Below are 22,091 nucleotides of genomic sequence, written 5' to 3'. Positions count from 1 at the left end.
CATTATTTTTTTGACATTATAGGGAAGCTGAGCTTCCCTTGCAGTCTTAAAGAAATCCCCACTGATATATATATATATATATATATATATATATATTTAAACAAGCAATGCATGAAAACAAAAAAAAAAAAAATAGAATGAAAGCATTTAAGCTCACGCAAAGTGAAGAAAAAGAAACCACTAATGAAGTAGACTGACGCAGTTAATGTACAGGATTAGTATAAACACTCGGCATAAAATAGTTACCATGTTTATATTGTATCTTATGTCATGTTTTTGCTGAGAAAAACAAGCATATCCACATGCTCAGTAAAATATACTAATTTATACACACCAGTTTATATGATGGAATGCGCCTTACCTCAGCTAACATACTCTTTCTAGGATACCAGGTTAGTTGTTTACAGAAGCATCGTGGGGATTACGTTGCTACGGGGATGCTTCTTTCTGACGAGCTGCACATATACGAGAGTAAAGTGTACACCACTTATCCAGTATAAACAGGAACACAGCTTTCTCACAGTAAGTCACATTCTCACAATAACCCACTTTTCTGGTGTCCATCTGAACGTAGTGAGTGACAGAACCGTTTGCTCAACATATGTGATCAACTTGCGTTCACACTCAACAGCGCCACCCAGTGCATTCTGTTATAACTACCAGTTTTAGTTTTTGTGTGTTCAGGATTTAACATGCATCTCACTGTATATATGGCCAGCAAAGTAAAACTGGAATAGTTTTGAATAGTAACTGTGAAATTCGAATAGTATTTTTACTATTCAAATAATTATTGAAGAACGAATTTTAGAATATTCGACTACTTGTGCACATCCCTACCAAAAACACAAAAATCCTAAAATGACTGGAAAAAAACTACTATTTAAACAACTTAGCTCAAAAAATACTCAGAACAATTCCTGCATTCCTCCAAATTGCATTGATAAAATGATTTGTTTCACATTTCTTCCTTTAAACCAACCCCAAAGGTGGCCCCATTAACTCCAATTGTAAGTGCCTCACTGTAACCTAGTCGTTTTACTGAAAAGAAGGAATGAGTCAAATATTTTTTTTTTTGTGGTAATCAAAGTTATGCCACAAATGCTGTAGATTGAGCATAACTTGTATTGAATCCGGAACATTCTTTTAGACTTCGGCATGTAACTCTTCCTGCACAATTTGGACTATAGACATTAATGATACCTCAAATCATTCTCATTGAGGCACAATGGCTCATTGAGAAGAGGTTGGCCATTACTTTTCTAAGAGGATGATAAAACAGGCAGAAAAATCCCAAAGACTTCCATTGTAGGACTGGGGGTGGGCTCATTTTACTGGTACTGTACTGGTAAGCAGGGGCGTGTCTAGGGGGAGGCTGGGGGAGGCAGTGCCTCCCCTAGGATAAGCTCTGCCTCCCCTGAAAATTTGAGAAATAATCTGTCCATCTGATCAGAGGCGGCGACAGCCGATTTTGCCGGGGCTTCAGCCCCGAATGTTTTGAGTGTAGCCCCGAATGTATTTTGAAAAGTTGACTGACAAATATGAAACCGGACAATAGCCTATGCAAACCCCCGAAATCATAAGTTGCCTTATTTCATTGTGCTTTGGCTTTGCACATACTGCATACAGCCTGTAAAAATAGACATAGGTCTTAAAAATAATTTAGCCTATAGAATAAGTTACTTTGCTGTCGGTAGCCTATGGGCGACTCCGTTTCTTCCTCTCTGTTGAATATGCAGCAGGTAGGGGAGGAGCTTGCACAGTCGTTGACATCAACTAACGTTACTTAGTGGCGAGTTAAGGGCAATTAGCAGGAAAGACAGCAAAAATTAAGCAAATGAGGCTTTGGGGATTTTTCCGAAAGAAGTCACTGTAGCCTCTAACCTCCTTGTTTAATTTGACGCAGCTTGGTAGCTCCGAGTTAACGCAGTCGCCTCTTACGCCGGAGACCGTGGTTTGAGCCCTGTTCGAAGCGTACTTTTCTTGTTTATCAGGTGTTGTTTTCGCTAAGGATAACCAATAAGCATTAACATAAAATGTATGTGTGACTTGTTTTGTGATATTAGTTTGTAGGAAATATAAACTTTGATTTGATTAAATGGTTTTGTAGAGGGTAGCAAAGATGAGCTACAGACTGAAGAGCAGCAGCTGTGCCAGAATCAGGCATGAAAACTGGTAACAATTAATAAGTCACTTTACTTTAGAGAAAGTTAAAAGTGAAACATTGTTTATCTCAATGATCCTAATGAAAGGATTTTGACAGATTAATTATTCTCATAGAGATGATGAGAATTATATACAGTTCGATGCCATGGTGTGTCAATGAACTTAGACTAAAGTCATTCATGTATTGCTTTAACTTAGGATCTTATACATCATTTTGACTATTTATGTCAAAAAATATAAATTATTTATATTCAATATTTTTTTACCTCACTTTACTCACTATAATATAACTCTTTTGTGATTAATTTATGTTAATGTACATGAAAATTCAAGAATCATGATAGATCTTATGGCAATCCCACTGATCTGCTCTTCCTAATACATTTTCTTCAATGGTATTGGTCCACAATTTGACATATGTAGCACTTGATGAATTAGTTGTTTGAAGCTGATTTGCAATAAGTTATGTGCTGTATCTGTTCTTTTGCATCACAGATGATTCAGGGAGGAGAGAGGATGTTGAGGATAGTACTAGAGTGGAAGATTTAGGAACTGTAGAAACAGGCCCAGCCAGAGCAAAACTCAAAGAATACCCTCTCACCAGCTTTGGACTACAGGGAAGTGGTTGCTAGTGTGAAAATAAAATTGTCTGAGCTAAATCCCGGATGTCCTTCAATGCTGGAAACGCATCTGCATCTAATGATAAATTACAATTTAAAAGTGGATTGTTTTGTGCATATTTTTCCATCGCTAGCAGATGAGTGAGGTCTGACACAACAAAAATCCAGTTTAAGCCCTATAGTCTAATAGGGGCCCTGTGCCTATCTCTGGGTTCCTGGCTTAGAAAAAGATATGCACTAAAACAGATTGTGTGTAGTATAGCTTAATTTTTGCTCGATTTTTTCAATTGTTTATGTTGCCCCCAAACAAGCCAAATGCCCCCCCAAACATGATATCCTGGTAACCCCTCTGCTGGTAAGCAACCACCAAACAACCCCCAGAACACCATAGCAACCACCAACAACACCTTAGCAACCACATAGCAACACACCAAGAAACAATCTGAAGACCTGAGCAACTGTATAGCAATGACCTGGCAACTCTAGCATCATGATGACATTATTTGTATGGGCAAGCAACTCACATTTTCTGAAGAAACAAAATCTATATTCATATGGGTTTGTGTGCTTGCTTTAAGATGTTGGCTTGCTTTTTACCACTAAATATCTTTGTTTTGTCTGAGTGTGTGTGTGTGTGTGTGTGTGTGTGTGTGTGTGTGTGTGTGTGTGTGTGTGTGTGTGTGTGTGTGTGCACGTGTGTGTGTAGACTATAGCCTTAGGTAATATGAAAAGCCATGCGGTGGATCTCAGTGATCACAGGATTTTGAAGCTCTAATGCTCATGCCACAGGTTGCTGTTTGTCCGTGCCCAGCCCCAGAGGCACAAATCTGGGGTAAGCTCAGGTGAGCTGCTGTTTCCTGAAATGCTATCTCAAGCTTTCATGTTCTCTCACTATAAATCAACAAATACTGCAGACACACCCTAAAAAATGCACAATGAGGACAAAAACTAGTGAAAAGTTGTGAAAAGGAGAGAAAGATAAAGCATGAAAAGAAGGGAGCAGTGGTTGAAGTGAGTTAGCTTGAGAAAATAACTTGTTCATTGTTCAATAACTTGTCTGGAGGTGTGTGAATGAAATGTATGAATAAATAACTGCTCTAGGTAAATGAATCCATTAAAATATTTAGTCAACCACTCAAAGGCTATGCACAATGAAGACATTTAAAATGCATCATAGCATCTAAACTACCAATAACACAAAGAAAAAACAATAATGAGAAGTGCTTGCTCAGGTGTCCAGCTGAAATTGGTCTGTGCTTACAAATATAAATGTTACCAAATGTTAGTTTTAAAGCAAGTTGTTTTTAGTTGTAAATGTTGTAGTGCAGAATGCATTTTATAAACCCTGCTCCTTAACCCAAACCTAAACCAAACCATCAGAGTAAACATTTTTACTTGGAAAATGCAACTTCCAAAATCACACTTAAAGGGGACCTATTATGCAAAATTCACTTTTACATGGTGTTTGTACACAAATGTGAGTCGGCAGTGTGTGTACACAACCACCCTACAATGTTAAAAGTCCAGCCACTCCTCTTTCTTATATTTCTGTTAATCAAAAACAGTGTGTCAAACTGAATAGTTTTCGTTTCTGCTCTAATGTGACGTCAAGTTAGAGCAGGCCTCACCCACGACTGGTGATGGACTCCACCCTATTATCATAATAGATCCTCCCCTGAGGGATTTACACACAGTCCGCCATTTTTTTCTGCGCTGGAGCAGATACAGTGAGACGAATAATGTCTTGGCTTTGTAAGCTTCATAAGTGATCTGTTGTTGGCTGTAAAAGTGAACATAAGAGTCTTCATGAACTCCCGGCATCAGAGCCTCTGAAGATGCAGTGGACAAGTTTTGTTTTTGAAAGAAATGTGCCCCAATACATCCAAAAATGTGTGTATGTTTGTGCAAATCATTTAACACTGGACTGCTTTGTGAATGAGTGTCAATGTAAAGCAGGATTTAAAACATTTTTGATTCTCAAGCATGAATCAGTACCAACTGTTTGTGTTCCAGCTTTATATCCTGAAGATGTAAGTATCGCACTTTATATGGCTATTGCCGCAGTAGCATCCTCTACCCCAGATACGGCTCTGACAAGGAATGCAAACACTGGTTTCCTACCACCGCCTATACATCTTGAGAACAGATTTGAAGTATTAATGCATGAGGACTCCCCAAATGTGATGAATGTGATCGAACACAAACTGAATCAGCCAGTAGCTAACACTGATGTGAACTGGCGCTCAAGGTCGAGCAGACAGCGGCATTCAGCTCAGAGCGCAGCCGGGCCCAGGACTCTGATAGTGGGTGACTCCATAATCAGAAACATTAGCAGCAGGGATACAACTACATGCTGCCTTCCACAAGCAACAACCTCGGATGTAAACAGGGAACTTCAGAACATTCTGATGAAACATAAGACTGCAAATCGACTCATCATTCATGTGGGGAAGAATGATATTCATAAAGAGCAGTCAGAACTCCTTAAAAAGGATTTCAATGAACTTTTTGAAACACTTAAAAGACTGAAAGTTCAAACATTCATCAGTGGACCACTTCCAGCAAGAGGAACAAACAGGTTTTCACGGTTGCTTGGGCTTAATACATGGCTGCAAAAAACCTGCAATATAAAAGGAGTGAACTTCATTGACAACTTCAATCTTTTCTTGAGTCAGAGGCAACTGTTTCGACAGGATGCCCACCACCCAAACAAACTTGGTTCAAGAGTGCTAAAGGACAATATCTACTTCTCCCTCAATCATCCTTCTGCAGTGTGTGCCAATCCACTCAATCTGAATGGCGCGCACACACACACCTGGACACAGTATGAATGACCACAGGACTTCACTTCAGCACCTGAATGGACATGCAGTTGACAAATCACACAAGGACAATGATAACACCACTCAGCCACAACAATTTCTGCTCATGGACACAATCTCATCTGAGCCCTGCCCACAAAGTTCACCACAGACAGACTGTGACATATTAGAACTGCTCCAAGATTCAGCACCCAAGGACGACTTTCTGGAAAACATCCAGGGAAACCAGGACAGCATATTACAGCCCCTCTCACCAGACACATTATCCCTCTCTCCAGCATCTCCACATCTGTGTTTCTCAGAAAAAATGGAAGAACTGGTGTATGCTGGAACCAAATTATCCCACTCTTTTGCTGCAAGCCCCCAGATATCAAGCAAAAAACGTCAGGCCCCTCAAGCACCTGCGGGCCCAGCTCGCCCTCCCCCCTCCTCCTGTGAGAGCTCTTCGACCTCTGCCACAACGCCAGGGCTCACACCCTCCTCCATCTGCTCGAGGTGAACCAAAAACAACTGATACCAGCTCTCAGTGATATGTGTTGGGTCCCTGCTATAATAACAGTAACTTTCTCAAATGTTTACAAAACAAGCGGGAACCCAGTGTGCCTGTATCAATCTCTATTGCTGTTCGATTACATCATAGAAAGTCTAAGGCCTTCAAAAGCCGTACAGCAAACCCATCTAATCTGGTGCCTATTACACGCCAAACTAAGATTGCTGTGGGGACAAAAACTGTTAAGTTAGCACTTTTAAACATCCGCTCACTTAAAAATAAATCATTTCTAGTCAATGACTTAATTATCACATACAACCTGGATTTTATGATTCTAAATGAAACTTGGCTAGAAGACAGCTGTAGTGCAACAGTCCTTAATGAAACATCCCCTCCTAACTTTACTTATTTGAGTGTCTGCAGAGAAGGTAGACGAGGTGGGGGTTTATCTGCTCTTTTTAAAGATGTCTATCAATGTAAGCAAATATCATTTGGGAATTACCCGTCTTTCGAATATCTGGGTAGTGTGTTAAAAGGTGCTCCACGCATTTTACTTATCATTATTTACAGGCCTCCAAAATACTCTCCAGCCTTCGCTGAGGACTTTACAGAACTGTTATCAACAATTACCTCAGAGTTTGACTGTTTTGCCATTGCTGGAGACTTTAACATTCACATAGATAATGCAGAAAACAATATGACAAAAGAAATCATAACTGTTTTAAAAACTTTTGATCTGACTCAGCATGTACATGGACCCACACACAATCATGGACACACTCTAGATTTACTTATCAGTAAGGGTCTAAACATTTCATCGATTGTTATTAAGGATGTAGCACTGTCTGATCATTTCTGTGTTTTCTTTGATATATTGATCTCTCCTGCCACTGAAGCTAGATCTGTGTCTGTCAAGAAGAGATGCTTAAATGAGAACACTAGTGTACTATTTATGAAGGCTATATCTTTAACACCAAGTATATCTGCTGACTCTGTTGATTTTCTCCTTGATTCTTTTAACTCAAAAGTTAAAAGTGTAATTGATGATATTGCTCCTGTGAAAGTCAGGAAGAAGAGTGGCAGACAAAAAGCGCCTGAGAGAAACTCAGCAGCAGTGCAAAATATGAAAAGACAATGCAGAAAAGCAGAGCGCATGTGGCGGAAGACAAAACTTGTAGTCCATTATAACATCTACAAATACAGCATCCATGCTTTTAATATGGAACTAGGCAAAGCTAGACAGACTTTCTTCTCGAATACTATAAACAGCAACTTAAACAACACACGCACTCTTTTTGCGACTGTAGAGAGACTGACAAACCCCCAAGCCAGATTCCCAGTGAATTGCTCTCAGACAGCAAGTGCAATGAGTTTGCTTCTTTCTTCTCTGAAAAAATCAATAATATCAGAAAGGTGATCAGCACACCCTTGAGTTGTGCTGGGTCAGACAAATCAAACCACAACCTGAGAAAGTAGTTACTATGTCTGATTTCAAAGAAATTGATGGCAAAATTTTGGAAGAAACCGTACAGCACCTTAAAACATCAACCTACGCCCTTGATGCACTTCCCACATCTTTTTTCAAAAGTGTGTTCAACTGTTTAGAAGCAGATCTCCTAGAAGTGATAAACTCTTCACTTCTCTCTGGGAGTTTTCCAAACTCCCTGAAAACTGCAGTTGTCAAGCCCCTCTTGAAAAGAGCAATCTGGATAAGACCATATTAAGCAACTATAGACCGATCTCAAATCTTCCTTTCATAGGCAAGATCATTGAAAAAGTTGTCTTCAATCAGCTGAACAAATTCTTGAACTCAAATGGATACTTTGACAATTTTCAATCTGGTTTCCGATCGCATCACAGCACAGAGACAGCTCATAGAGATAATAAACGATATTCAGCTTAAATACTGATACAGGCAAATTATCAGTACTGGTACTACTCAACCTCAGTGCTGCATTTGACACTGTCGATCACAACATACTTCTTGACAGGCTGGAAAACTGGGTGGGGCTTTCTGGGATGGTCCTAAAATGGTTCAGGTCATACTTAGAAGGAGAGGTTATTATGTGAGTATAGGAGACCATAAGTCTGAGTGGACGTCCATGACATGCGGAGTCCCTCAAGGTTCAATTCTTGCACCACTCCTGTTCAACCTGTATATGCTCCCAATGAGCCAAATAATGAGAAAGAACCAAATTGCTTACCACAGCTATGCAGACGACACACAGATCTACTTAGCCCTATCACCTAATGATTACAGCCCCATTGACTCCCTGTGCCAATGCATTGATGAAGTTAACAGTTGGATGTGCCAAAACTTTCTTCAGTTAAACAAAGACAAAACTGAAGTCATTGTGTTTGGAAACAAAGATGAAGTTCTCATAACTGAAGTTCTCAATACCTTGACGCTAGGGGTCAAACAACTAAAAATCAAGTCAGGAATCTTGGTGTGTCTCTACAGTCAGACCTTAGTTTCAGTAGTCATGTCAAAGCAATAACTAAATCAGCATACTATCATCTGAAAAATATTGCAAGAATTAGATGCTTTGTTTCCAGTCAAGACCTAGAGAAACTTGTGCATGCTTTCATCACCAGCAGGGTGGATTATTGTAATGGACTCCTCACTGGCCTTCCCAAAAGACCATAAGACAGTTGCAGCTCATACAGAACGCTGCTGCCAGGATTCTGAGCAGAACCAGAAAATATGAACATATCACACCAGTCCTCAGGTCTTTACACTGGCTCCCAGTTACATTTAGGATTGATTTTAAAGTATTATTACTGGTATATAAATCCCTCAATGGGCTAGGACCTCAATATATTGCAGATATGCTCACTGAATATAAACCCAACAGATCACTCAGATCATTAGGATCACATCAGCTAGAAATACCAAGGGTTCACTCTAAGCAAGGAGAGTCTGCTTTTAGCTTTTATGCCAGCCGCAGCTGGAACCAGCTTCCAGAAGAGATCAGATGTGCTCCTACAGTAGTCACATTCAAATCCAGACTCAAAACACATCTGTTTAGCTGTGCATTTACTGAATGAGCACTGTGCCACTGTGTGTCCGACTGTTTGTACTGTATTTTATTTTATTCTAAACTGTTTCAATTATTCTTATTTTTTTATTCTTATTTTAATCTCTTCTATGTAAAGCACTTTGAATTACCATTGTGTATGAAATGTGCTATATAAATAAACTTGCCTTGCCTTGCCTTGTCTATTGCAGCTAAAGTTACCATTCACAGAGACCAGAGCTATGTCATCATTTAAAATTTTTAACCTGAAAGTACTTACTGTCAGTTACCATTGTCTCTGATTGTATTCACGGAGACCAGATATATATATATATATATATATATATATATATATATATATATATATATATATATATATATTCATACTTATATGGCCGAACTCTGGTATGTACTCTGTCAGTCATATTGGTTCTGATTTGTTGTTGTTGTAGTATCCGAAGCATGAGCTGTAAAGGCACAGCCCTCTTCCGGAAATGGGGCGTGGAGCAGTAGCTCATTTGCACTTAAAGAGACACACACAAAATTAGCGTGTTTTTGATTCCACCCAAAAAGAGGTATTTATAACATGATATAATAAATGATCCGTGGGGTATTTTGAGCTGAAACGTCACAGACACATTCTATGGACACCTGAGAATTATATTACATCTTGTAAAAAGGGGCATAATAGGTCTCCTTTAACATGTGAATTAGATTACGTCCTGATTTCTATGGAATCAGAACCAGTGTCTCTGAAGCGGTGTTAATATATTCAACAAATCAGAACCAATATTTAAGTAGACTGACAAAATCTTAGTTGACAAATTATTTTTTTTATTTCTTCAGCTATAGCGGAGACAAAACAAAATAGACGAACCAAATATATTGTTGACGAAAGTGTGATGAAAAAAAATAATACTGCAAGATATTAACAGTGCATAAACAGAAGAAGAAGCATCTAGAGCAGGGGTGGACAACTATTTTGGTAAAGGGGCCACATCGGGCTTTAAGTAGTGCACAAGAGGCCACATTGTATTCCTTTTGAGATACAGTCAGGTCCATAAATATTGGGACATCGACACAATTCTAATCTTTTTGGCTCTATACACCACCACAATGGATTTGAAATGAAACGAACAAGAAGTGCTTTAACTACAGACTTTCAGCTTTAATTTGAGGGTATTTACATCCAAATCAGGTGAACGGTGTAGGAATTACAAAAGTTTGTATATGTGCCTCCCACTTTTTAAGGGACCAAAAGTAATGGGACAATTGGCTGCTCAGCTGTTCCATGGCCAGGTGTGTGTTATTCCCTCATTATCCCATTTACAAGGAGCAGATAAAAGGTCCAGAGTTCATTTCAAGTGTGCTATTTGCATTTGGAATCTGTTGCTGTCAACTCTCAATATGAGATCCAAAGAGCTGTCACTATCAGTGAAGCAAGCCATCATTAGGCTGAAAAATCTAAACAAACCCATCAGAGAGATAGCAAAAACATTAGGTGTGGCCAAATCAACTGTTTGGAACATTCTTAAAAAGAAAGAACGCACCGGTGAGCTCAGCAACACCAAAAGACCCGGAAGACCACGGAAAACAACTGTGGTGGATGACCGAAGAATTCTATCCCAGGTGAAGAAAACACCCTTCACAACAGTTGGCCAGATCAAGAACACTCTCAAGGAGGTAGGTGTATGTGTGTCAAAGTCAACAATCAAGAGAAGACTTCACCAGAGTGAATACAGAGGGTTCACCACAAGATGTAAACCATTGGTGAGCCTCAAAAACAGGAAGGCCAGATTAGAGTTTGCCAAATAACATCTAAAAAAGCCTTCACAGTTCTGGAACAACGTCCTATGGACAGATGAGACAAAGATCAACTTGTACCAGAGTGATGGGAAGAGAAGAGTATGGAGAAGGAAAGGAACTGCTCATGATCCAAAGCATACCACCTCATCAGTGAAGCATGGTGGTGGTAGTGTCATGGCGTGGGCATGTATGGCTGCCAATGGAACTGGTTCTTTTGTATTCATTGATGATGTGACTGCTGACAAAAGCAGCAGGATAAATTCTGAAGTGTTTCGGGCAATATTATCTGCTCATATTCAGCCAAATGCTTCAGAACTCATTGGACGGCGCTTCACAGTACAGATGGACAATGACCTAAAGCATAATGCGAGAACAACCAAAGAGTTTTTTAAGGGAAAGAAGTGGAATGTTATGCAATGGCCAAGTCAATCACCTGACCTGAATCCGATTGAGCATGCATTTCACTTGCTGAAGACAAAACTGAAGGGAAAATGCCCCAAGAACAAGCAGGAACTGAAGACAGTTGCAGTAGAGGCCTGGCAGAGCATCACCAGGGATGAAACCCAGTGTCTGGTGATGTCTATGCGTTCTAGAATTCAGGCTGTAATTGACTGCAAAGGATTTGCAACCAAGTATTAAAAAGTGAAAGTTTGATGTATGATTGTTAATCTGTCCCATTACTTTTGGTCCCTTAAAAAGTGGGAGGCACATATACAAACTGTTGTAATTCCTACACCGTTCACCTGATTTGGATGTAAATACCCTCAAATTAAAGCTGAAAGTCTGTAGTTAAAGCACATCTTGTTTGTTTCATTTCAAATTCATTGTGGTGGTGTATAGAGCCAAAAAGATTAGAATTGTGTCGATGTACCAATATTTATAGACCTGACTGTACAATATTCTGCATTGATTTGGTTTATGATCTTTTAAGGCCAGAAATAGTTGTGTACTCAATTTTCTGAAGTGTATCTGTGACTAATGGGACTATTCTGCAATTGCCTAAAGTATTGTATTGCTATACAAAGGTAGATACTTTTCTATCAGGCATTAAAAAAACTGAATAAAGGCTGAGCTTATAAATGTATTTTACCATCTCTACTTCCCTGTTAATTTATTATTCAATTTACCACTCTTTACATCAAGGGTCTGTTTTAAAAAATTAAAAAAATACATGTATAGAACTTTAAATGTTTGTTGCAAAGCGTGCAAGTTTACTTCTTTTTTTCTAAAACATTACCCGTTTACATGCTAAAAGCATCATGATGCGGGTCACCACGATGGTTTGACTTTCAGCACACAACTGAATAACACAGACTGCATGACTATGATAAATAATTACTGCAAGTGTTAGATTAACATACAGGTGCGAAGGGACTTCAACATTTCTAAATTGCACAAATAAAAAAACACATATACATATTTGTCTCTGGCTTGCTTTTGCTCACATGTCAATGATGCAGAGATCTACTTTTATATTTAATTTAATCATTGAGAAGGTTTACCTGCAATGTAGAACCAAACATCTGTTTATAGAAGAAGAAACATCTAGGAGGAATTTATTCACATATTCCAAAATTCCGGTGTGTTGGAGGTTTCCATGCTTGAGCTGCGTGAACAGAAAAAGCAGAAAACCGGCAAAATGAACCGCTTTACAAACAGGTTAAACACCTCACTCAAATGCATCCTATTTATACATGATATTAATCACTGAATCCATAAAATGTACATAATATTACAACTTACATCTGCACTGTTAATAAAGTGAATGAACAAGTGAATTTAAACTTAGTTGCATGCTAGTTAGTATGAATAACTTGTGCTGTAAAATACTATATTTCCATAAAAATGCATTACATGCAATACAATATCCTAAACTGGTTAAAACACTGAAAATTAAAAACATCTCAAAAGCATGAATCAAGGTTTTGAGGAGTGCTTGAAGATTACAAGGAGGCATTTTGGAACAGGGCTGGGACTAAACACTGCAGGGATGTGGCCCTCTGGGAACTGAGTTTGACACCCCTGCACTAGTCAGCACATCACCTGGACCCTAAAAATCCCCCAAAGTGCATAAAAAACTGAGAAATGTACTAAATCTGGTGCTCGTTACCTTCGCTAACAAACACATACACACATTTGCCTCAGTCCGGCGAATAGCCTCATGTATCTTAACTTACCCTGTTTACACTCTCTCATTCCAGCTCCCCAACAGAGTGGAGGTGCTTAGGTAATATAATCCTGTCTTACTCCATCTATTTTAATAGATGAACTCTGTTCACGTCAGCTCCTAGAATGACCAATACATCACAGGTGTCTAGCATTCTCCACACAACACACACACACGCTCACAAATGCGCGCACACACACACAGGGAAATAAATTTGAGCAATAAATTATGAAATGTCCCTCTGTCTCACACAGATGTATCAAAGAGGCTGTCCCTCATCAAATGCAAGAGAAAGTCAGTACAACCAAGAGAGATTCAAATGAGGTTTTGTTGATAATACATTTACATAATATTTCATTAATTATGTCTGAATCTGATTCTGCAAAACCGTAAGCCTGAAAAAGCTGCTATGAGTAAATGCTATCTTAACTGTTGCCGTCCACTAATTTAATCTGAGAAGCTTTTGTTCCCTATCTATCACTCATTCAACATTGTGTCGATGTAGTGTCACTAGGGGTTGCGCTTGGGACCCCCAAACATCTCTGATATTTGAGAAAAGGCCAATAAGAATTGCTGAGTGGAATTAGCATGCCACTCCCCCAGACATACGGGTATAAAAGGGGCCGGCTTGCACTTGTTCAGATTTGTGCTCTTCCTCTGACGAAGCAAAAGTGTTAAATGTGGCTGTTGGATATACTGTAAGGCACATTACAGCGGGTTCTCCCCCCTCGCACAGATAAGGGTGCTTCAGCAGCCACACTTGAGCAAACTAAAAGAGTACATTTTCTCTAAAAGAGTGAGCACTAACGGAAAGCATCTTTTTAAAGGTGCCTTTCCATTTATGTGCAGTTCCTGGATGCTGTCGTTATCTCTCCACCTCGGAGGTGCATGAGGATCTCACAAAGTCGTGACAGGCACCTTTTACTGCATGGACCCAGATTCCGAGTTCCTCTGCTCTCATTACCCTTGACGTTTGGGTGGCCAGGGGGTATATGGAGGTTCGTCAGGTGGAGCAGGCAATTGCAGTGCACCTGTGCCCACAAAATGCCACCATCTGGCTAATCATCCTAGGATCCCGTCTAAGGCCTGTGAGCCCACGTTGTCCCTGATGGCCAAGGCTTACAGTGCTGCTGGACGTGCCACCTCCACCCTGCATGCCATTGCCATCCTGCAATTTCACCAGGCCAAGGCACTGAAAGAGCTGCACGAGGGTGGTCCTGACCCAGGAGTGATGCAGGAGCTGTGCTTAATGACCGACCTTGCCCTACGGTTGACGAAGGTCACGGCGTGGGCTTTTGGGCAGGCGATGTCCACCATGGTGATCCAGGAGCGCCACCTGGTGCTTAACCTGGTGGAGATGAGGGACACTGACAAGGTTCACTTTCTTGACGCCCCCAGCTCCCAGGCTATCCTATTCGACGACATGTCAAGGACTTTGCCCAGCAGTTCTCGATGGTCAAGAAGCAGGTGAAGGCTATCCAGCACACCTTGCCCCGGCGTGGTTGGAGATTCCGCACCTCGCCGAGGGCGTCTTCCAGTGGCAGCAACACAGGCTTCGCCGCAGCCCAATTCAACTGCTCGGCCCCGACAAAGAGCCCCCCACAGGAAGCTGACACCCCCCGTCTCATGGTCCGGTGCCAAGAACCCCAGGAAGGCTTCGAAGCGTGGCTGAGATGGCAACCCAGGGGTGAGGAGACCTGCTGTAAGTCTGGAGGTGGTGCACAGAACAATTCATACCCCAGTGGAGGGCTGGGAGGAGAATCTTTTATTTCCTTTTGTGTTGATTTCAACACATTGATTTCAACTCGTTGATTTATGCGGAGGCTTCAGCCGTTGATCCAGGGCAAGTGTTGTGTTGGTCCGGACGGACAACACGGTGACGTAGCGTACATGAATCACCAAGGCGGTTTACGCTCACGTCCCATGTTGCATGTCACGTCCCATGTCGCAACTCCTCTATCTCCTCCTTTGGAGTCAGCAGCGACTGAAGTCGTTGCGGGCCACTCACATCCCGGGCGAACTCAACCGTGCAGCGGATATGCTGTCGAGGCAAGTGACGCTCAGGGGGGAGAGGAGACCCCACCCCCAGGTGGTTTAGCTGATTTAGGGTCGATTCGGCGAAGCACAGGTAGACCTGTTTGCTTCTCAGGAATCCTCCCATTGCCCGCTGTGGTACTCCCTGGGCGAGGCCCCCTCGGCATGGACGCGCTGGTGCACAGCTGACAAACTTCCCCCAGTGAGCCTGCTTGCACAGACTTTGTGCAAGGTCAGGGAGGACGAAGAAGAGATAGTGTTGGTAATGGCGTACTGGCCCACCCAGACTCATGCTCCTCACCTGCAAATTCCCCTGAGGAAGAAGGTCCTTCGGAGGTCCTTCCTCAGGGTTGGGGCACGATTTGGCCCCCCCCATACAGACCTCTGGAACCTCCACATCTGGCCCCTGGACGGGACATGGAAGACCTAAGTGGGCTACCACCAGCGGTGGTAGACACTATCGCTCAGGCCAGGGCTCCCTCTATGTGGCAGCTTTATACCTTGAAGTGGCATTTTTTTGCGAAATGGTGCTCTTCCTGAGGTGAAGACAAACAGAGATGCGCAGTCAGGTCATGCTTTCCTTCCAGCAGGAGAGATTTGAGGGGCGGCTGTCCCCCTCCACCTTGAAGGTGTATGTGGCCGCTATAGTGGCACACCACGATGTTGTGGATGTTAAGTCCCTAGGGAAGCATGACCTGATCATTAGGTTCCTTAGAGGTGCCTGGAGGTTGAATCCTCCTATGCCACACCTTGTTTCCTCGTGGGATCTCTCTGTGGTCCTGATGGGCCTACAGATAGCCCTGTTTGAGCCCCTGGAGTCAGTTGAGCTAAAGGCCCTCTCATTGAAGACGGCCTTCTCAGTTCAGTCCGGCATACTCTCACGTGATCCTGAGACCCCAGTTGGGCTATGTGCCCAAGGTTTCCACTACTCTTTTAGGGATCAGGTGGCGAACTTTCACGCGCTGCCCCGGGAGGTTGCGGACCCAGACTTGTTGTGTCCAGTATGCGCTTTGCATGATTATTTGAACCGCACAGAGAGGTTTATACGCTCTGATCAGCTCTTTGTCTGTTTTGGGAGACAACAGAAGGGGAAGGCTGTCTCCAAACAGAGGATTGCCCACTGGATTGTGGATGCCATCGCTTTGGGGGCGTCAATAGAGGAGTTTGCCACAATGTTGTGGCAGAATGTTAAATTCACTCTTACTTTTTATCCAGTTTTCTCCTAATTTGGAATGCCCAATTCCCACTACTTAGTAGGTCCTCGTGGTGGTGCAGTAACTCACCTTAATCTGGGTGTCAAAGGACATGTCTCAGTTGTCTCCGCTGCTGAGACAGTCAATCCGCACATCTTATCACATGGCTTGCTGTGCATGACACTGCAGAGACTCACAGCATGTGGAGACTCATGCTACTCACCGCGATCCACGCACAACTTACCATGCGCCTCATTGAGAGCGAGAACCCCTTATCGCGACCACAAGGAGGTTACCCCATGTGACTCTACCCTCCCTAGCAACCGGGACAATTTGGTTGATTTGGAGACCTGGCTGGAGTCACTCAGCATGCCCTGGATTCAAACTCATGACTCCAGGGGTGGTAAACAGCATCAATACTCGCTGAGCTACCCAGGCCCAATTAAATTCACTCTTAAGAATGTCTTGACATTTGCCAATGATAACACTACTTTTTCAAATATTTAGTTTAAAATCTATTACTATTATTGCAATAACATTAAGCCTAAAACAATGCCTAAATAACCATTTGGCTATTGGTAGACATTGAGTGTGTTTGTATGCACACCAATATGCTGATAACAAATAAAAATCAATGATCAAAAATCAGACAACGTGAGAAAACTTATTTTCATGAGATTTGAAATAATTGGGTTAAGCTAAATTTGATTTGACTTGGAAAGTCCAAATTTCCAACTTCCTACTAAGAAAAGTGTAATGGAACACCACTTGATGTTGTACTTCCAACTTGGGAACTCGTGTTGAAATTCAGCTCCAATTTTGCAGAGATGAAGATGCGTGATGTCACACATACATGTCAACACCCAGGAATGTACAAAGTTAGAGACAAACACAAACTTTTCTTAAATAATATTGATCAATGAGTCAAAGTTTCTACATTAAAGCTTGTTTAACAAATGTTTGCAGAGACAAGCGTACAAAACGTAAATTATAAGATTGATAATCATACATGTGTAGCACATATGCTAGCATTGCAGCATTGTTTATCAATTGGGTTGCTAGGAGACATCTCTGGTTGGGTCAAATACAAGTTTCTAATGGGGTTTTTTTTTTTTTTTTGGTTTCCTTAAATGTCATTTATGTTTATTAATTCAGCAAATGCTGTTATCCATAGTAATTTACAAAATGAAGAAGGATACAGCATAAGCGATACCCATTAGGAGACAGTGCCATGAAAAGTGCTGCATTACAATGTTTCTAGCCAAGACAGAGATTAGAGTGAAGTTTTATTATTATTTATTTATTTATTTACTATGAAAGTATAGTCGATTCCTCATGAAAGACTTGTTTCTTTAGCCATATATATATATATATATATACACACACGTCATAATCCGAGCATCAGGCAATGGAAAGCCTTTATGGTCAGAGATCAGAGATATCAATTAGGAATATCCCACATCCGGCTTTGAATGGAACACAGCATTATTGTCTGCATATGACGTCAAAACATAAGCAGACATGCGCGGAACCCTTGTGCATACTGGATAAGCCAGTAAGAACGTCGGTAAAGGTGTTTAATTATAGAACGAAAAGTAATAATGATGAATCATGCAAGTTAACACCAGAAATGTGTATTAATAAAGTTAATTGGGTCAATTTTGATTCCATGTTGACTTTTCAAATGAAATTTCACTGCAGTAAAAATCTAGCTTGAAGTGTTTTATATACTTTAGATTCTTTTTGTGAAACGACCTATTTAACCACTTTTCAGAAACTAATTTATATACACCTAATTGCCTCAAGTGTAAAATTCAATCACTGACACGTAATTTGGCAAGAATGTGTCGGTGTGTAATATGTGTGCAGACAGAGGTCGAGAAAGAGAGAGGATGAGAGTAGCTTCCCTAAGAGCAATAATTTAGATAAAGAAAGAGTCTGAAAAGGGTTGCAGTTATGTTGGAGTAGTGCTTACCCAAAAGTCTCTGGTGTGTGTTTCTTTTTTGTGTGTGTGAATGTGAGCACATAATTTCTTTTTTTCTCTTAAATAATTGGTTTCAGTCAGTCTAAGCTGTTCCAGTATTAATATGTCAAGCTGACAGTAAGCATCAGGACAAGGAGGTTAAGGCTGCCATTGGCTAACAAAGGCTTTATACCTTTTCTTCCACTTCATCTGTCCTAGCCTTCCCTCCATCATTTTGTTCCCTAAGCCCAAACAACAGAAACATTTCCTGCAAAATCACGTCTTATATCAGGGAATTCAAAATCTAAAATTAATTTAATTCCTGTCACATCATGCAAATGTTCTAATTTGTGCAACTGAAGTTCCATGCTGTGCTACTCTTTATGCAGAACACAAGCTTCGTCATAATAAGAAAAGAAAATTAATTATTTTTCACCTTGAAAGAGACACTAAGATGTGCTTTGAATTTACACTGTTTTTAATATTTCTTGTCGATCAAATTTTACCTCTCTTAAAAACTTTGTTTTTTGTTAACTTTGTTACATGTTGTCCCAAACCAGAACATGTCTCTGACAGAGTTGGGGGGGTTACTTTTGAAATGTATTCCACTACAGATTACAGAATACATGCTGTAAAATGTCATTTGTAATGTATTCCGTTAGATTACTCAAGGTCAGTAATGTTTTCTAAATACTTTGGATTACTTCTTCAGCACTGGCAGATTTTTTCTCTAGTTTTGACTATAAAAACTCCGTACAGTAAGACAACATACACATTAAAAAAACAAAATAGTAAAGGCTTACTAGAAAAAAGTGATTATGATCTAACGTGAATTTTCTTGATAAAAGAAATCATCGTGTCTGGTAACGTGCATGTAAAATGGCTAGAAATAGCATATTAGCTTAGCGTAAAGCTGACAATTTACACAAGGATTATTTCTATTTCTTCTGCTCCAAACTTACTTCAAACGTACTTTTCTGTCTGCTAGTATGAATGTAACACATCATAAGAAAGTGTTTCAACGCTGTTCAAATGCACTTTGGATTGCATCATTTATATATATAATTGTTTTCCATCTGAAAAGACTAATTATTAACTGAAACAAATGACAATAAAATGCAAAGTAATCTCTTCAGTAATCAAAATACTTTTTAAATGTAACTGTATTCTAATGACCAATTATTTAAATTGTAACTGTAGTGGAATGCAGTTACTTTTATTTTGTATTTTAAATATGTAATCCCGTTGCATATTGCATAAACATGCATTCCGTTACTCCCCAACCCTGGTGTCTGACTAATTATTAAAATGTGTCCATTATTGTATACCGCTTAGTATTAAAGCTAATTTTAAAAACAGAAAGTAAAAGTGATTTCAGTTATTAAATTATACAGAGTTTGTAAAATATACAATTATTAAATATACTGTATATATGCATATTTAAAAAATTGCTATATGTTATTTTTGGGCACAACCTGTCAATTTATGCCTTGCACAAATTGCCTTTTGTCTTTTTAGACAAATGTAACTCTAAAACTTACACTAAACATTAAACACTAAAGTTATAGTCTATACCATATAGTCTATATGTAATATTTAAATCTGTAATTAAGTGTTAAAAATTGACAGGGCCTATATTTGTCAACGTTTCATCTAATAGCCTTACTTATAGGGGGAATCAGACCCCCACAAACTCCTGTGATATTTGTATACTGGTTATACATTAATAAGGACTATGCTGTGTTTTGCAATGGCAATATGTCAAATTACTTGAGTTATTATGTATCACTTAAATCAATCAAGCCCCCTTGTCAATTCATTTATAGACATTGAAATACATCAATAGAGTGAGGATGAAGTGTCTGCTCACTCAGATTTACTCTGATTGAAGGGCGCAAATTCATAAGTGCATTACAACCTATCATGTGTAAGTGTTTGTGTTCACTTGAGTTATTACACAACACCATGCATTGAAATTTCTGAACTAATGTGTGTGTGATTAGTGGATTTTGTGTGTGTGTGTGTTGATCAGGTTATTGCAGGTTAACAGGTCGCAGCTGTTTGTTCTGATTCTAATGCAATCTAATCATGTAAGATATACTCACACACCCTTATCCTCTCTCGCGGTCTCTCTCACTCGTCCACCCTCCCTATCTCACTCATATGAAAACCCATAAGGCACATTCTGCAATGAGAAATAAAAAAACATCTAATCTGTTTTTACCAGTGCAATGTACGAGAAATTTATTTAAAACTACAGTATATACAGTATACAAAAGTATAAGTTTTGTTCTAAACTCTATTGAGCCTCACTGTCTACAATCCACATCAGATACCTTTTAAGCTAGCTACCTTCTAAAGGAGCTTCTAACTGAAATTAAATTTAACTAATGAAATCTAAACTTCAAAAGTGACTGATCTTCATCGGCATCAAAACCATGAACTCATGCACACCACACAAGTGCTCAAGTGATTCCAAATTGGTCAGATGTTAGCATGTTGCTAATGCCTCAGTAAAACCCTTCAAAAGTACATATTCCACAAATATTGGGTATACTGGATTGTAAAAAAGAAGGATTGTTTTAGTATTGACATGAGTAGTGCATGAAATATTGTATTTCCCTTAATTTAATTTTTACATACTTGTCAGAATGCATTTGATTGCCTTAAGGCCTATTTACACAAAGGCTGAATTTTGGACTGCGTTGAAAACTCACTGATCAGTGAGATAAGAGGTTTTTGTAATTTTTCCAAAATCGCTGGTGCTGCACAATCCAGCACGCTGTTGGCGCTAATCAACTGGCAAACACAGGTGCTGTGCTCTTTTACTCGTCACACGCACACAAACTCTGAATTCAATACAAATATGCAGTAAATATTTAAATAATACAGAACCTGTCTTATATTTAACATCACAATTAAAGTGGATAGCAGGCACAACAATGTCGCATAAAATTGGTCGCCATCTTGATTGTTTTGCGTTGAATGGGTCAAATTTCTGTGTCACATGACAACAAATACGTCATTGTTTTAGGTATATCTGTTTTCCCTGTCCAAACTACAGCGTGAAAAACGTTTTTTCGAATTTATCCACTTGGGTGAGTGTTTTGGAAAAGCAAATTTTTCACTGGACAAAAACTGCATCTCAGTGTGGACGGAACGCCAAAACATAGTAAAAAAAGTAGAAAGTGTTTTCAAACTAAAACATATTAATGGGGATGTGACCTTAGTTCATAGTAAAATATCACATAAAAAGGCTCTTTACATGCAATGCTTTATTAGCCAACTAGCAGAACCTCACTGCTATTTTTATTGCAAGGATAAAATAACACAAAGTATCCCTGTAATGATGCTCCTTTTCTCTTTCGCACAAGAAACCCTGTATTCAATTCAAATATGCAATAATTTGAAAAAGAAAAGGCTGTGTGGCTATATTTTCTTTTATATTAATTTTAATATTATACATCATATTTTATACTATACCTGATTTTACTTAATGTAAATTGATCCATGTGTATTTATATAACTTTTCCCTGTGTTATATTATCCAGGCATTCAAAAAGAAAAGGTGGGTTCGGGAATTTGTTTGGATTATACTCTTTGCAAATTACAAGCATAAATATAAAGACAAGAAGAAATGGAACAAATGCAACAGCACACTTTACACATCTCACTTGTAAAAAAACAAAAAACAATTTACTCCTCAAAATGCATCAAAAACATGCAAAGAACATAATGAAACAGTCATGCAAAATTAGGTGAATAAATACATTAACTGCATTAAATTGATATCATGCATTGACAGCTGAATGCTTA

General features: G+C 39.7%; 1 protein-coding gene across 1 annotated transcript in view; it reads left to right on the top strand.

Moving 5' to 3' along the window:
• Nucleotides 1–14,193: 14,193 nt before the first annotated feature.
• LOC127643554 (eukaryotic translation initiation factor 3 subunit B-like) overlaps nt 14,194–22,091 on the top strand; it is a 77,747-nt gene continuing 69,849 nt past the window's right edge. Inside the window, exon 1 of the mRNA XM_052126341.1 lies at nt 14,194–14,552. Within this exon, the coding sequence (XP_051982301.1) occupies nt 14,194–14,552 (359 nt within the window). The remainder of the gene's footprint in view (nt 14,553–22,091) is intronic.

Source organism: Xyrauchen texanus, chromosome 5 (assembly GCF_025860055.1).
Source record: "Xyrauchen texanus isolate HMW12.3.18 chromosome 5, RBS_HiC_50CHRs, whole genome shotgun sequence".
NCBI lineage: Eukaryota > Metazoa > Chordata > Actinopteri > Cypriniformes > Catostomidae > Xyrauchen > Xyrauchen texanus.
This window is presented reverse-complemented; position numbering and strand designations above follow the sequence as displayed.